This window comes from Trichechus manatus, unplaced genomic scaffold (genome assembly GCF_000243295.1).
Source record: "Trichechus manatus latirostris isolate Lorelei unplaced genomic scaffold, TriManLat1.0 scaffold00046, whole genome shotgun sequence".
Classification (NCBI taxonomy): Eukaryota; Metazoa; Chordata; class Mammalia; order Sirenia; family Trichechidae; genus Trichechus; species Trichechus manatus.
In genome coordinates, this window is record NW_004443982.1 from 13,250,488 (window position 1) to 13,263,710 (window position 13,223).

General features: G+C 41.7%; 1 protein-coding gene across 4 annotated transcripts in view; it reads left to right on the plus strand.

Annotated features, from left to right (window-relative positions):
* CASK (calcium/calmodulin dependent serine protein kinase) overlaps window positions 1-9,336 on the plus strand; it is a 419,299-nt gene extending 409,963 nt beyond the window's left edge. Inside the window, exons 25-27 of one of the 4 annotated variants that reach the window (XM_012555680.2) lie at window positions 2,662-2,745; window positions 6,669-6,817; window positions 8,726-9,336. In XM_012555680.2, coding sequence (XP_012411134.2) covers window positions 2,662-2,745; window positions 6,669-6,817; window positions 8,726-8,759 — 267 coding nt within the window. In that variant the 3' untranslated portion in view covers window positions 8,760-9,336. Of the gene's footprint in view, window positions 1-2,661; window positions 2,746-6,668; window positions 8,051-8,725 lie in introns of those variants that run through there. The other 3 variants (XM_004376921.1, XM_023731908.1, XM_012555681.2) reach the window with 3 other exon arrangements.
* The last annotated feature ends 3,887 nt before the right edge of the window (window positions 9,337-13,223 follow it).

The following is a 13,223-nucleotide window of genomic DNA, read 5'->3' on the forward strand; positions in this document are numbered from 1 at the left end:
AGTTTTATGCACTAAGTGCCGAGTGACCCTCATGTCTTTATTTAAGACTAAATGCAGTGCAGAGAATGATAATCTACAGGGAGCTAAACTCATGTTTTCCAAGTAGGTTGTTTTCTGGTGTTGTATGTGACAGCAGGCTAGAACTTAAAATATTCAAAGGATTGGGTGGATATCTGGCTGGAGTTACTGAGCAGAGACCATTTCATGCCTGGGATGTCATTCTCTACTTCATCCACGGGTTCCATTCAGCATCCGGGCTGTGTGGACTTCCATCTGGCACTCAGAGTTCTGTCTTCTGGGATGGAAGCAAGGGTAGGACCTGTGCATTAGGACTTTCTTCCCATCTCAGTTTCCCAGAAGCTGGCTGTGGGTGTGGGTGTGGATGTGTGTATGTGATGGGAAGGGCGGGGAGAAGGGTAGATTAAGAAACCTTATGTCTCAGCTGACCCTATATTCACCTGATTTATGAGCACAGGAAAGAAGAAAAAAAAAAAGTCTCACAATAATATTGACGAAAAGGACATTTCTAAGTGAAGGCCTCTGTTAAGTTTGATTAAGCTATGTATGGACTTTTTCATGATATTTGCTCCTTGCTAACGTCCTCGGTCACAAAAGGATTAACAAACAAATTGCTAAAATACATCTTTCAAAAAATGAACATATGAAAGCTTTACCACCTTTCCTACAAGGAAAATCTGAGGCTGTGACTTTAACAGTTCAAGAACTGTGATAAAACAAGGTGCTAATTCCCTTAACCCACAAGGAGATGGTGCCTAACTAAAATTCAGAAATATAATCCTAGTGGAAATGAACCTTGTACTGAAAAAGAAAGCTGAAACCTTTAATACCAAATTTGTCTCTAACATGCCTATATACTCCAAGAGGTAAAGAGATTCCCATCAACCAAGAACGCAGAGTGCCGTCTAGTTGAACCTGCCTCAAAGACAAAATAAATTTTGTGCAAATTATATTTACTGCTTTTCCATTTTCATTTGCATTTCATAAAGGCAGTTCATGCCAGTTGCCATATTGGGCATGAGGATACAGCTGAACAAGAAGCTTCCCTGCCCTCACAAAGTTTCCCCTTTAGTAACCAGGGACTTACATTTCCAGTGTGATAGGTATGACAATTGCATAAGTGCAGGGTGCTTCAGGAGCACATGGGAGGGCACCTAAGTGAGGCTAAGAGCTCACCAAGGACTTTCCAGAGAAAATAGTATTGAGTTCTAAAGGATTACTCAGTCAAGCAAAAAGGGGAGTGGAGAAGGCAAAGAAAGAATGGAGGGTTCAGTAAAAAGACCAGGAAGCCAAGGAAAGTCTGGCCTTTTCTGAAACTGAAAGTAGTTCAGTGAGGCTGGTCCATGGAGGGGAAGGGGCAGAGAAAGGCTAAAGAGCTAAGCATAGGCCTGCTTGTAAGGGACCTGACACCTGTGCTAAGGAGTGCACATTTTATCCCAAGGCCAAGAGGGAGCTATTGAAGGGATTTTTGCAAGGGAGGGACATGATCAGATTTGCATTTCAGAAAGATCATTCTGTGGCAGAGTGGAGTATGGATTGGAGAGCAGCAAAACTGGAGGCAGGGTGACCAGTCTAATTGCTACTACACTGAACCAGGCAGGAGGTGGAGTAATAGGAATAGAGCAAAGCCAACAAATTTAAAGGCTATTTAGAAAGCAAAATATGTAGATAACAGAATAGAAATGTTAAATTCTTGTAGAAAGGACAGGGAGATATTCACCCCTGACACACACGAATTAATTGCATGTCAGTCACTGTGAACTGTGTACCTGTGTATCTTGGTATTTGTTCTTGGAGGGAAGTTTGTAACCCATAGGAGTGTCCCCCTAAGGGAGAGCTGAAGCAACAATCCCTTAAAGAATCAGCTTCTGCAGCATCCGATTTCAGCTTTGCAGTAGTATATCTATGCAAACTAGTAACGTACATAATTAAACAGGTTTGATGCCTCAGAAGGGAATGGAGAGGGGCCTCAGTGATCCTTTTCCCTTGAATGCAATGTTTTCTTAAAGGCCTCCCGGTTGCCCAGAGCCACACAGCTCCTTAGTGACAGGACTGAGACAAAAAGGCCAGGTAGGCTTCTGCGCAAGATCTCCCCCCACCATGAGACTTCCTTCCCAGTGAGTCCCACAAGTGCCTTTCATCAGGGAAGCTCAGAATGCTTTATGTAAGTGTGAACACAGCCCTCACTTTTACACAAGTGACCAGTATTTTCTCTCCATGGTTAGCAAGCTGAAATTTGAAATGTGGCAAAGTGGACTCTAGGTCAGTGGTGAAGCCAGCCTGCTGGTCCAAGTCTACCCAAAAATGCATTTCCTAGAAATTAAAATTCAGGCGAAAAATGGTAACCATGTTTAAATGAACACTAGCCAACATAATCAGGATTCACTTTTCTGAAGAAAAAGAAATTGACTCATGAGATTCATAAGAAAAATGTCCAGTTTGTCAACTTTTCTTTTCTGGATGGCTGTTGTCCATCCTTTGGAAGAAAGGAATATAAGTTATGAGTGAAGTTGGTAAATGTAATAATACCTTACCAAAAATTTAAACCAAGGGCTTTTTCAGTTGTGTAATTTTTTATTAGCTCATTTGAAAGTTGCATTAGTCATTTCTTTTTTTAAATTTTTTCTTTTTTTCTTCACACAGGCACTGAAGGTCCTGAGAACTGCAGAGTTTGCTCCTTTTGTCGTTTTTATTGCCGCACCTACTATTACTCCAGGATTAAATGAGGTAAGAATCACTCAAATAAGTTCCCAAACGAACATGCCCCCTTGTAAGGACCCATGTTTGTTGTGTAGATAAGACCAAAGCCTGGTCTCTTTAAGACAACTAAATGAAGCTCTGTTTTGTTGTTGATGTTGGGAAGTCAGATTTCCAGAGCTTGGGGTCCTTTTCCAGTATTAGGAATTATGCAATATAGACAGTATGGTTCTTCTGAGATCAGAATCCTTAGGAAAAACCAAGCTTTAGTCCCAGGAGTGTCTGAAGCATTTGTCAGTATACATTTGCAGCAGAAATCTGCTGCAGTGAACCGGGATGGGGATAGAATGGTTCATGGAACAGCCTGTGGCCTTATCAATAAGTCTATCTGGAGGGTGAACCCCCTCACCCTTCCAGGGCAGAAGGCTCCCCAGCAGTCTCATGCCCTCCAGGGCTGCCAGTCCACTCCCTCTCCTGATAGAGATGGTGCCAAGAAAGCAGAGACCCCTGGTCCAGCTCTGGGCTGGAGTGAGGGTCAAGGGGGAGTCATCACCTCTAGGCCAAGGACCACTTTGCCTGAAGAGAGCTATAAGGAATCCATGACCTTAGCCCAGCTGCCCCCGTTCCCCTAGGCAGCCCCTGGAGTGGAACCCATGTAGAATTTATATACAGGCCCCCGGAGACTACCAAATCTGGAAATGAGCTCTATCCCCTATCAACTCAACTCAAGTCAGCAGCTGCCACGGAGGTATTGCCTGGGAGAGCTGATGCACTATCTCGTACAGCGTCTACATAGAAGGCCTTCTGTTGCTGGGTAGATAAGAAAGGTAGTTATCATGTGTATGGTAAGAGTTTCAGGTGCTTATTGACCATAGGCTCATTAGTTAAGAGAAGACTCCTATACAGAGTTATCCTGAAGGCCATTACTTTTGCAGGTTATAGAAACCATCAGAGTACTCTTGGTTCTGTTCACTGTACATGTAACACTGACATAAACTCATCCAAGGGCATATGTCCTTGTCACCCAAGTTTATTACATAGTGAAATCAAGGCTTGGAAATGTTCACTTTGTATACCTTTAAGGAAGATTGAATATGTAGATTTAACTATGTTATTCATATTTTAAGTAATTATTTCTGTCATTTCATTTGCAAAAGGTATATTCCTTCGTAAAATTCAACTTTCCCACCTCATTTGATACACAAACATGTTAGAAACTCCACACTGTGATTAGCTTTATCCTTTTGTTGCCATGTATTTTTCTTGAATTATCATCTTTGCTTTGTTTTGTTTGTTTTGTTTTTTGCCTGTTTTCCTGCCCTTTTACTAATTTTCCATAGCTGCCAAAATGGTGCAGAAAATTGCCTGTAAGTACCATCTAGGAGGTGATGAAATACAGCCTTGTTTCTTTTAATAGATTTAGAATGTAGATATTTTGTTCTCACTCATCCTTGCTTTTGCTGTTAGAATAAAGGCATTTTGTTTTCACTGAGTTAAACCCTGCTCACATATAAGTTAAGGACGCAGGCAAGCTGTTATTGAGGAAGAAACTGGCAAATATAGCTTCATCTTATAAGATGCCTAAGAGGGAGGTGTATTTTTTTTTTGTAAAGAGAACTATATTTAAAACGTGATGCTTTCAGCCATAAATTTTCCTGAATGTTTTCATCAGCCCAGATTTCTGAGCAAATAATAAACTCTGCTGGTGGTTTTTGAAGCCCAGGACTGGTATATTCAAATAGAATTGCCTAGCCCGAAGAGTGACCTTGTAGAATTGTTCCTTCTCATACCAGTGGTGAATGCCTGTTTCCTAAAATGGGAATTTTTGCATTGTGTTTATTGTAAAGTCACAGTGAAAATACTATGCTTTTTAAGTGCAAGCAAAAAGTGTGCTCATATGACCTTAAAAAATCGAAAAACCAAACCCATTGTAGTCCAATGGATTCCAACTCATAGCAACCCTGTAGCCCTGATGGCGCAGCTGTTAAGAGCTCAGCTGCTAACCAAAAAGTCAGCAGTTCGAATCCACCAGCCACTCCTTGGAAACCCTATGGGGCAGTTCTACTCTGTCCTGTAGGGTCGCTATGAGTCAGAATCAACTCAACAGCAACGGATATGACCTTAGAAGGTGATTATTAACTGGAGTCTTATCTACACTGTAGTAGTTAATACCTAACATTCAAAGCATGGCATGTCTTGCTTTGAAATTCCTATCGAAGATGACAAAACAGGCAGGAAATTTCTCACTCCAGAGTGTCCTGAGAGAAAGATTGAGTTCTCAGCTGCTCTGGTATGCTCCCCTGCAGTGGTATGATAGAACCAGTCAAGTCTCCTATGGTTTGTTATTTCACTTCTGACCCCCTTTCCGGAGAGCTGCCCCCCAGAGAACCTAGGTTTACCTGGGACATCACATCAGGTTCATCAGAAAGGGTCTTTTACAAATAACAGATGGGCCATAGGGAAAAGTAGGGACCCTAAGGCAGTGCCAGCATTAGCGCTCCTGAATTCCTGAAGGCACTGCATCTTTCATTTTTTTCTAGAGATCTTGCTCTGTCACCCTGGTCCCCCAGGATTGTTCTGTCTCTTGATTATAGATTTAATACTTATAAAATCCTGTAATGACCAACATCAGTAAGGCAAGTGCTTATTCTTTCAATAACATTTATTAAGCACTTATTGTATACAAGGCACTATGCAGTGCTGGGGCACAGTGATGACAAGGCACACAAGATAAGTTTATATTCTACTTGGGGAGAGAGGTATTAATCAAATAAACAAATGAGCCCAATAGCCCACCTATCTTGTGTTGGGAGTGAGAGGGATTAATTTGACTCACAAAGTTCCCAGTTTCAAATTTGAACTTGTCCATTGGGAGTTTAACATAAAATTTGACCTGTGAAGAGGCAGAGGACTGCTTTCTGGTGATCCGTAAGAGATCCTTATCTTGAAAGGACTGCCATCCTACAGATAAAATTATACTTGCGTCACAAACTTGGGACCCAAAATTGCCACCTGCTGTTGGCTCATCCCTGCCAAGAGTTCTCAAAATCTGTAGCAAGCTATAGGACTTTAGGAAAAGTCCTTTACTGCAGCAAACCTCCCTGAAATTTAGTAGCTACTTTTCCTTCAGAGTTTTTTTTCACAACAGATGTGAGTACCCATGAACAGTGATTCTTGTCTGACCATTTTCCAATGCAGACCAATTTTTTGGAATTCATCAGATACCGGTTGCTGTGTTGTGTTTGGGAAATGGCCTTATTCCATTCATTATTTGTAACATCCAAAAGCTTTTGCCTCTGGCATCTCCTGCAATTGAGGGCCATTATATGTAATTGAATTTCTGGAACATGTTGAACCTTTTAATAGAAAAGGAAAAAATACAACTTAATTTGTTGTCCAAACTCAAGAGCTTATTGGTACAAATGCAGCTGGGCTCTGGGGCCTGGCTCAAGTGAGTGTAGAGTATCAAGAAAAAGGGAATGGAAGAGTTCTGGCCTTAGCAATGAAACCCTGTGTCAAATAGGAGAGTGGCTGGAGACCAGGCCGTAGGTCCTCCTGTGGGCCTGGGTTAGAAGAATGAGGAAAGACCAGCTGGGGTACAATAGTCATTGATAACCAGCACTTCAAGGGGCCTTCCTCCGTCTGGGTCTGGGCAGTGTGTTTGCTGAAGAGTGTCTATTTTCTCTGGTTTGTCGTGGAGACCCCTGTTGCATGTTGAGCAGTCTCAGTTTCAAGCCGTAGTTCTGTAAACCTACCATCCCTGGGATCATTGTCTCTGCTGTCATGAAGCAGACTTGGCCTCATGCCCAGATGTGGCCCATCAAGGTTTGGCGTTGACTATTTCTGACACTGGGACAAACAGAAATGTGAAAAGACACAAAATCCAACTGACTTTTCTGTTTGTTCTTCTCTACCCCCATGCCCACCCCTACCTCCATCCCATCACCATTTAGGATGAATCTCTTCAGCGTCTGCAGAAGGAGTCTGATATCTTACAGAGAACATATGCACACTACTTTGATCTCACAATTATCAACAATGAAATTGATGAAACAATCAGACATCTGGAGGAAGCCATTGAGCTCGTGTGCACAGCCCCACAGTGGGTCCCGGTCTCCTGGGTCTATTAGGCCTCTCCCCAGATATCTGACGCATAACTGGGAACCACCTCATACATGGAAAAGCCTCTTTGTTATCGGCCTTGTGTCAGCAGGTTGTGGTCCCTAGAGACTACCTAGTTGTAGTGTGACCTACATTTATAATTATTGTCATGTCTGAATAGATAGGAGGAGAAAATCAATTACACACTAATTTAAAGAGACAGTATCTTTTTTAATCAGTTCTCCTAAACTTTAATAAAATGTATCTTTAAATGTATGTATTATTCAATCCTTTGGAATGTTATATTTTTGGAAATCATAGCTTTTTATTTCCAAGGCCCCTAAAAACTGCACAAAATAGATGCTGCTTTCTATAATCTATTTTAATAATAATAAAAAAATGACTCTGTTACATTGACTGGGGGTGGAACACTACATTCTTTTTAGAGTCTGATTTTATGGATTGGAATATCATTCTTTCCTTTATTTATTTGAAATAATTAGTCTAGTGATTACAAAACAGTCATAAATTTTTAAAGGCCTTTTTTCTCTCTCTTTTTTTTTTTAGAGTAGTATTTTTTTTTAAGTCCTTTTATGTAACATCCAGATAATGTGATACTGTCTCTTTGAAGCACCCTGTAAACCTTTTAGAGATTTGAAGTTGGGTCTTGACTCTTAATGCATGTGGACAGTCGCGAGCGTTTATGCTGTCGGTGTGTCTGTGTTGGACAAAAACAATCTGTAATCTACAGCAAAGTACATTCCGTTCACGGGGCACACCCAGGGGAATAAGAATAAAATGCTATTATGACTAAGTTGTAAACCTATGCACATCCCTTGCATTTCGGGCAACTTTATTAAAAAAAAGAAAAACTGATTTTTATTAATAATAATCATGTAGTGAAATGTGTTTGTAATTTTGTCTCAATTTAATTTGTTGTAAGGTGGGAGGGGGAATTGCTGGTTTCACCATTTCAGATCTGTGTTGTCTGAGAGTATTAAGGTTTTAATTAAGCAAAGAAATGAGGATTTTTAATATGTATGTAATTGTTTTAAAGCACCCATTTTAAGAGAAAATACTGTGCAATGAAGAAACCAGTTTAGGCATTTGCTATAAACTGAATTATTCCAAAAGAATAATCTATAACAGCCTTGTAAATTCCTTTAAAATGATAACTAACAGGACGGTTTGACCAATTTTTTTTTAAATATACTTCATTTTATGTGTTCAATAATTAAATGCCTTTGGGTCCTTCATTTCATTATAGATTTGTTCAGTTTTACAAGCTGATAATCTTTTAGGTTTTATAGTTCATTCGATGCTCATTGAACCATCGGAAGGCCCAGGAGTGAATATCGGTTGGTAGGGCAACAAAATAATCTGCAAGAGCACAGCTTGGACCACGGCTGACTCCCAGAGAGTGTGTGCCCAAGAGCCACGGCAGCCATGGATGTACTGGAGGCCATCTGTGGTTTCTACTTCCTCTTGCTATATCCCTTGGCACAGGAGAATAATCTTTTCTTGTTGGTTTAGAGACATTAACCATCTCACCACCCTTCCATGAGGTCACATTCTTTCAATACAGGAGATTAGGGCTTGGGGTTTTCTACTCTTTGCCAGAGGTCCAGTCAAATGTTTTTCATTAGAGTTTGAGGGTGTGAAGTTGTCATAGTAACCTGTGATTCTTGAAAAAAAATAACATCATTTTTTCTTCTTGTAGATTAGATGGCCTCAGTCACTTTGTGCCTTGGCAGAATGTGCAGGGTGTGTTCTGAGCTGAACAGCTCCTCTTAAAGGACCAAACAGAGAAGGCATTTATGTACTCCTTTTACATTGTCAATACCCCCCCACACACACCTACTATCATTAAACGATGCTAATTTTTTTTTCTGATGTTGTCCTTTGTCAGTGACAAGATGAGTCTGCAACTTACAAGGTGTTGAGTGAACTACTTCTCTCTGGGCCCCACAGCAGGATGAGCAAACAACCAAACCAGAGATGAGCTCAACAGAGGTTTAACCCTGGATGGAGAGAGGTCCGTGTTAGGCTTGATTTAAATCTAATCGATGCCAAGGCAAGACAGTCGTTCCCGTGATGGTACTGACTGCAATCCAGGCTCTTTTCAGTGTCAAAGTGCCCACTCTACCTCTTTTCCATTGAAGCACAGAGAATACAGCTAACACATGGGAAGCAGAAACTTTCCTCCCTCTGGTAGAAAACCCATGCCCTTGCTTGCCCTGTGAGACCAGATCTCCAGAGATGGTGATGATGCCTACCTTAACCCATCATCATGTTCATAAAGGTGAGTTAAGCCAAGGAGGAGAAAAACAATGCCAATTTCAATGTACATGGCCCCAGAATTCCAAAGCATTCTACCACTTGTCCTCTCAGTCATTTTCTGCATCCTCTGAGAAGCACACAGGTAGCCATTGTTCCTGCCATTGTGCAGCTGGAGAGATGCTTGCACCCAGAACTCCTCTGTCAGAGTATTCAAAGAGGTCATCTGTACCATTCCACTAATATGCATCTTCTCGAAAGCACTGTCTTTGTGACCTAGCAGAAAATACTTAAATTTCTGAATTCAGAGTAATTTCAGTGTATTGCTGCTTCTGCTACATTGCAGTTGTCCACTGAGCAGTCAGAGAAAATTGCTAAAAGCTTCTTTACTTCTTCCATTCCATCAGCAAAACCATTTTTTCCTTTTAAGGACCAGAGCAAATGATTAGATTATTAAATCTTATCAGTGGCCGATTGAAGTGTTGAAGAGCCATATTCTGAGGTTCCCTCCCCCACCCCAATCCCACTCCCACAGCAAAAAAAAGGTGTTTTTATAGGTTGAATTCTTTGTTAAAAGAGAGGAAATGTCCTAGTTTTCTAATCATCCAGCAGTAATTACTTTGCACATGCAGGATATTCAGTCTTAACACTAAAAAGGAAAACGTTGATCAATTTAATTCATCTGTAAGTTTCCCTGTGTCGGGATAATATTATAGCCTTTTAAAATGCAATTAAATATATCTGCTGTCAGGTGAGATGGTTTAAAATATTTGCTCTGGAAGGAAAAGAAATGGTGACCTACTTCTTGCTATTTTGCATTCAGAAGACATCATCCAGCCCGTTATATTGGTGGCAAACTATCTAAAGATGCTGCATAGTTCCTCACTGCATGAAGGAATGCAGAGAATGTTCCTCCCTCCTTTTCAATTCCACTTCACGCGGCTGGAGCCAGTCAGCCAGGGACCAGCCTTCCTCGAGTCAGGCAGGCCTGGACTCTACAGCACTATTCCCTCATTAAAGCCTTTCATCTTCTCGCTGTGGTTTTTGGTTTATTAATCACTTGCAGGTATCTGTTCCTTAAGGCTTCGAGCTCATTCCTTGAAAAAGTTGAGTCAGCTGAACAACCATCCAGGCAACTGGACAGTGGCCATGCCCAGAGGAAACAGACCTTAGAGAAACTTCCCCTTGAGGACAAGGCAGCCACAAGCAAACACTGTTGTGTCTCCCACCTATGTGGTGTCCCTTTTTTCATTCCAGGTCAATGACTTGGGGCAAAGAGAGCCAGCTGCTAAAGCTAGCAAGAAAACTGCGTGATCGATAAATTCTTAATAGAAATGCCTTCCACACACTGTCTCCTTGAAAAGAGAAGGCACCTTGCAAAGGGTATTCCAAAAGCCAGCCCCTTCCAGGCCTCACTGCTCCTCCTCCTTGTCTCCCGTCATCAAATTGGGGTTTCTCAGAATTGAACACAGCCTTCTAACTCTATCCTCTTTACAAGGGCTTACAATTCTGAGGCTGGTTATGGCATGTTCTTTTCTCTTGTTCTGCTCCTCAAATTAGTTCTCCTCTTAGATCATTTTCTTCTCACTGCAGCTTACAGAAGGGCTATAAACTTTAATCCTGAATCATTTTATTTTGTAGACGTTTTCCTTTCCTTCTTTAGAAATAAAAGTTTTCCTCTCTAGCATCTACTGTTACAAGAAGATATTCGAAAGGCTTCATGCTTGATTTGTTTTGCCCATGCACTCACAGATTAGTTTGCCTTAAATGTGGAGATACTAGAAATCTCAGATTTTCCAGCTTTAGTGAGTAAAATTTAGATGTCACATACACCAGGTAATGGACAAAAAGGAGAAGAAGAGTTATGTTCAAAAGTCAACATCCCTCTTCCCATCTCGTCTTTTCGCTGCCACTCTTCCACAGCAGAAGTCAGGCAGATACGGCCCACAGGAATAGAAGTAGGCAGAGGGCTGCACCATCTCTAGGGCAGGCAATACACAAGTCTTAGCTCTTTGGGGGGATGGTACATCCCGAGTTCCCACCACCTCTCACCTGACACCCCATCAACTATCTTGAGCCTGTGCAAATGGACCAAGCAAAAGAAAATGGAAAGAGATGTTTGTCATCACACAGGAGACGTTGTTTCTGGCCCCAAGCACAACTCCATTGTCCGTATGCTTAGCAACTCGGGGCTTTGCTCCACTCTCTGGCGTGTGACCGAGGCCACCTGCCAGTGTTTTCACTGAGTCTTAAGAAATCATATAGGCCTGGGGGTGACCATCTCTGGACCCAGAGGAAGTACAATCTCTAGAAGGAGTTCTGCTTGGGAGTAGAAATAAGAATTCCTCCACAGTGAGTGGCCCCAACTATTTTTTTCCTTTTTTAAGAGACATAGAATTGGGGAAATTTACTTACAATCTCAGCTGTCTCCAGAAGGTCATCCGTGCACGTGGGCAGCAGGCTGCTGGGTGCCGCAGGCAGGATGACGGATGCGAAGGCCGCACAATCCTCACGTGCTGAGGCCAGAGCATCGTGTTTAATTGCAGTGTGTAGGCGTGTCGCCATTCAAACTCAGTTCTGGGGTTGCTTTTCATAAGATTTTGCCAACGTGTTCTTTTTTCTGTATGTATTCTTGCCTTTTTATAAAAGGTTTTGAAGTATTGTCTCAGTGATTAAAAAGAGAGAGAGCTGTGAATGGTTATTGTATATCTCACCGTGTCCAATTGTAAGTTTTTGCAGGGTACAGCAAAGCCTTAGAGTGCAATAGCGTCTGTGCAGGAGATGTCCTTCAGCATCCAGGAGATGAAGGAACTTGAAAGGTTCAAATTCTTTGTAAATGTCCTGGTTTTCTTTCTCTGTGTGTATCTATTTACATGCCTTAGCACACGCCCCTCCCTTCCTGATCGCTTGACCCTGTGGCCAGGATAACCAGACGCTGGTGAATTGCCAGTACAGTACAACAAGTCAATGGAACCCTAATCCATTATCTCTGGTGTGACAGGGGAAGAAGAGAAACTCCATAGTATTCTTTGTAGAATATACATACCTGTAGGATGCTGTGTAATGGGAAACCATAGAATTGGGCTTTTGTCATTTCAAAGTTGGAGAAATGTATGAATAAAATGTATAAAACATAAAAAGGCAGTTGTCTCCTCAGATTGCAGGTCAACCAGCTTGGGGACAAACAGCACAAGGATTAGAGGAAGAGGGCTGATGGGATGTGAAAGGCCCCTGTGGAGTTCCTCTGCAGGGTTAGGCCCCACAGACCTTCCCAGAGGAGCTGGGCCTAGGCCACTGGTGCCCATCCTACACAGCTCTGTCATCAGCCATGGCTGTTACCATTGCATCCAGAGAGCAATTAAAGCTCAGTGGCTTACAGATTTAAAATAGCATCAGGTTTAAAAAAAAAAAAAAACTCAAGTTGTGACATTTCCTAGAAATAGAAGTCTAAATTGATGTTAGTGGTGTAGGCGCTACAGCATGAAAAACCTGGCCCATTTTTTACTTTTGTACGGAAAGCCTCTGGAGGAAGCCTGCTCCAGGGTTGTTGCTCTGCCTGATCCCTTTAGTCTTTTGTGGTCTGATTGAGTCTGGCGTCTGGAACGTAGCTCCTCATGTACCTCAGAAACTTACTTTACACACTCATCCTTCCTCACCCTTGACCTAGGTTCTGCCTGAGCAAAGAACTGTGGTGGCTTCAGGAAAGCCCCACTTCCATGTGTCTACACTTGTACATCCCCCAAAATAGTCCATGCCCAAAGTTGCTTTCGTGGCTCACTTTAAGAAGACCCATATTAAGGAAACACAAATTAGGAGTGATTATTTGCTTTACTCAAGCAAATATCACTCTACAAAAAAAAAAAAAAAATTTATAGGAGGAATTGAAACCAGAAGTCTAGACCACACACAGACACAAGAAATTGAGCCCCTGGCCTTTTGATTCCAGAAATCCCAAGTAATCTTTCTATAAACTTCTTACCCTAGATGCACAGAGGACCGAAAAAACTATAACACTGCCATCAAGGTTATTTTCTGAACTTCATGGTATTCAAAACACTTCCAATATGTCAATATTAAGCTGGTAGAAATGAATATAAACACGTATTTCTGCATTTTTTCCCCAGATGACT